Source organism: Coffea eugenioides, chromosome 2 (genome assembly GCF_003713205.1).
Source record: "Coffea eugenioides isolate CCC68of chromosome 2, Ceug_1.0, whole genome shotgun sequence".
In the NCBI taxonomy this organism is placed as follows: domain Eukaryota; kingdom Viridiplantae; phylum Streptophyta; class Magnoliopsida; order Gentianales; family Rubiaceae; genus Coffea; species Coffea eugenioides.
In genome coordinates, this window is record NC_040036.1 from 26,057,925 (window position 1) to 26,060,232 (window position 2,308).

The 2,308-nt window shown below is 39.3% G+C and overlaps 1 protein-coding gene across 1 annotated transcript; it reads right to left on the reverse strand.

Moving 5' to 3' along the window:
- Window positions 1–271: 271 nt before the first annotated feature.
- LOC113759337 lies at window positions 272–1,637 on the reverse strand. Its single transcript, XM_027301903.1, has 2 exons — window positions 1,367–1,637; window positions 272–945 (listed from the first exon to the last, which is right to left on the reverse strand). The coding sequence occupies exons 1-2, from the start codon at window positions 1,635–1,637 to the stop codon at window positions 272–274; spliced, it is 945 nt and encodes a 314-aa protein (XP_027157704.1).
- Window positions 1,638–2,308: the final 671 nt, after the last annotated feature.

Consider the following 2,308-nt stretch of genomic DNA (forward strand, 5'->3'; position numbering starts at 1 on the left):
GTCAGCTCTTCCACTTTGTGTAAGCAGCAACTTTGGGGTTTAGGAGTAGTTGGTTTCCCTTCTTTGTTGTTTGGGATCCAACTATCTTCCCAAATATTGGTGCTCTTTCCATCCCCAATTTTCTTCCAAATTCCCCTCCCCACTTCATCTCTAACACTGGTCATACTTTTCCAGATCCATGAAGCTGTTTGATTCACCTTACATTGGAATATTGACTTGTCTAGATAGTACTTCGCCTTCATGATCTTGCTTATCAATAGATTTGGGCGTGTCACAAGTCTCCAAATTCGCTTCCCAAATAGAGCTTTATTGAAATCCTGCAGGTCCCTAAATCCCATCCCCCTCTGCCTTTGTCCTTTGTAAGTTTTGTCCATGAGCACCAATGCATTTTCCTTTTTCCTCTTTCTTCTCCCCACCAGAACCTAGCCATCATAGCACTAATATCTTTATAGAGCCTTCCTGGTAGTTTGAAGTAGGTCATAGCATACGTAGGTAAAGCCATTGTGATGGCCTTCAGGAGTACTTCCTTCCCTGCAGTGCTCAGCATTTTGTTTTTCCAACTTTCTATTCTTCTCCGGCAATTATTCCTGATTAAACCAAATATCTGCTCCTTGGACCTTGTGATGACCATAGGTAATCCAAGATACTTACCTTGGCTTACCATTTGGACATTTCCTAGCTTCCTGCACACTGCTTCTTTTTCCACCTCAGTTACATTCTTACTAAAGAATACAGATAATTTGTCATAGTTTACCATCTGACTAGAGCCTTTTTCATATTTTGCTAAAATGTTCATAAGTTCCTCAACTTGATCTGGACTTGCTTTGCAGAAAACTAAAGTAGTATCAACAAAGAACAAATGAGATACTGATGGACCCCTTCTACTGATACTGATAGCTGAAAGCAACTTACTCTCCTCAGCTCTTCTTAATAGATTTGATAGACCTTTTGAGTAGATTAGGAACAAACAGGGGGGATAAAGGATCCCCCTGCCTTATGCCTCTCTTAGGGATGACATAGCCTTTCTGATCACCATTTATCTTGAACAAGTATGAGACAGTTGATAAACATTTCCAAATCTAGTTGATCCATATCTCAGAGAAGCCCATTTTCTGCATGATGGCACCTAAGAATTTCCACTCAACCCTATCATAGGCTTTTGACATGTCAAGTTTTAAAGCCATACACCCTACTGATCCTTGTTTTTTATTTTTCAGATAGTGGAGATATTCATGGGACACAATGACATTATCTAAGATTTGGCTCCCTAGGACAAAAGCTGCCTAATTCTTACTAATGCAGCAATCTAGAATATGTTTGAGTCTATTTGCAAGCACTTTGGAAATAACATTATACAAAACATTACACAGGCTTATGGGTCTATTGTGATTAAGATTGAAAGACATATCAACTTTAGGAATCAGGGAGACAACCGTGTGGTTTAGTGACTTAAGCATGAATCCTGAGTGGAAGAAACTTTGGATAGCTTGAACAACATCAGATTTGATGATGCTCCAGAATTTTTGGAAAAATAAAGTTGTCATCCCATCAGGACTAGGAGCTTTGTTGGGATGCATGGAGAAAAGTGCAGACTTAATCTCAGACTCAGTGATAGTTCTAATCAAGTTAGCATTCATTTGATCAGTAATTGTGTTTGGTATACCCCTCAGGATTTCCTCAACTCCTTCAGTACCTTGACTATCAAAAAGCTATTGGTAGTAGCTTGCCACTTCCTCCCCTATTTCCTTTTCAGATTTTGTCCATGTCCCATCATCTCTTTGCACATTAGACATCCTATTCCTTCTCATTCTGCCTTTGACACTAGCATGAAAGAACTGTGAATTTTCGTCACCTTCCTTCAACCAAGTCACTCTTGACTTTTGGGACCAGTACATTTCCTCATTAGAGTAAGCACTCTTGAGTTGATTCTTTAGCTCATCCATAGCCCCTTTGTTGAAATCAGGCGACTTCCTAAGCCTCTCCATCACCTCTTTGATCCTATTTATTTCTTTCCTGGAGTTATTTTGGAAGCTGTTTTTCCATTTTAACAGTGCCACTCTACAATTAGAGATCTTCCTGGTGATTTTATACATTTTAGATCCTTCCACCACCAATCTCCAAGCCTCATCAATCACTTATGCAATCCCTTCTTTCTGTATCCACCTTTTGTCAAAAATGAACTGTTTCCTTCTCTTGTTCTCCTCAGGCTTAGTATCAATCACAATCATACTATGGTCTGATCTATAATTGTCTACATGTTTGCATCTAGTTTTGTCAAAAATCTGGAGCCAGGTAGGAGTACACAACA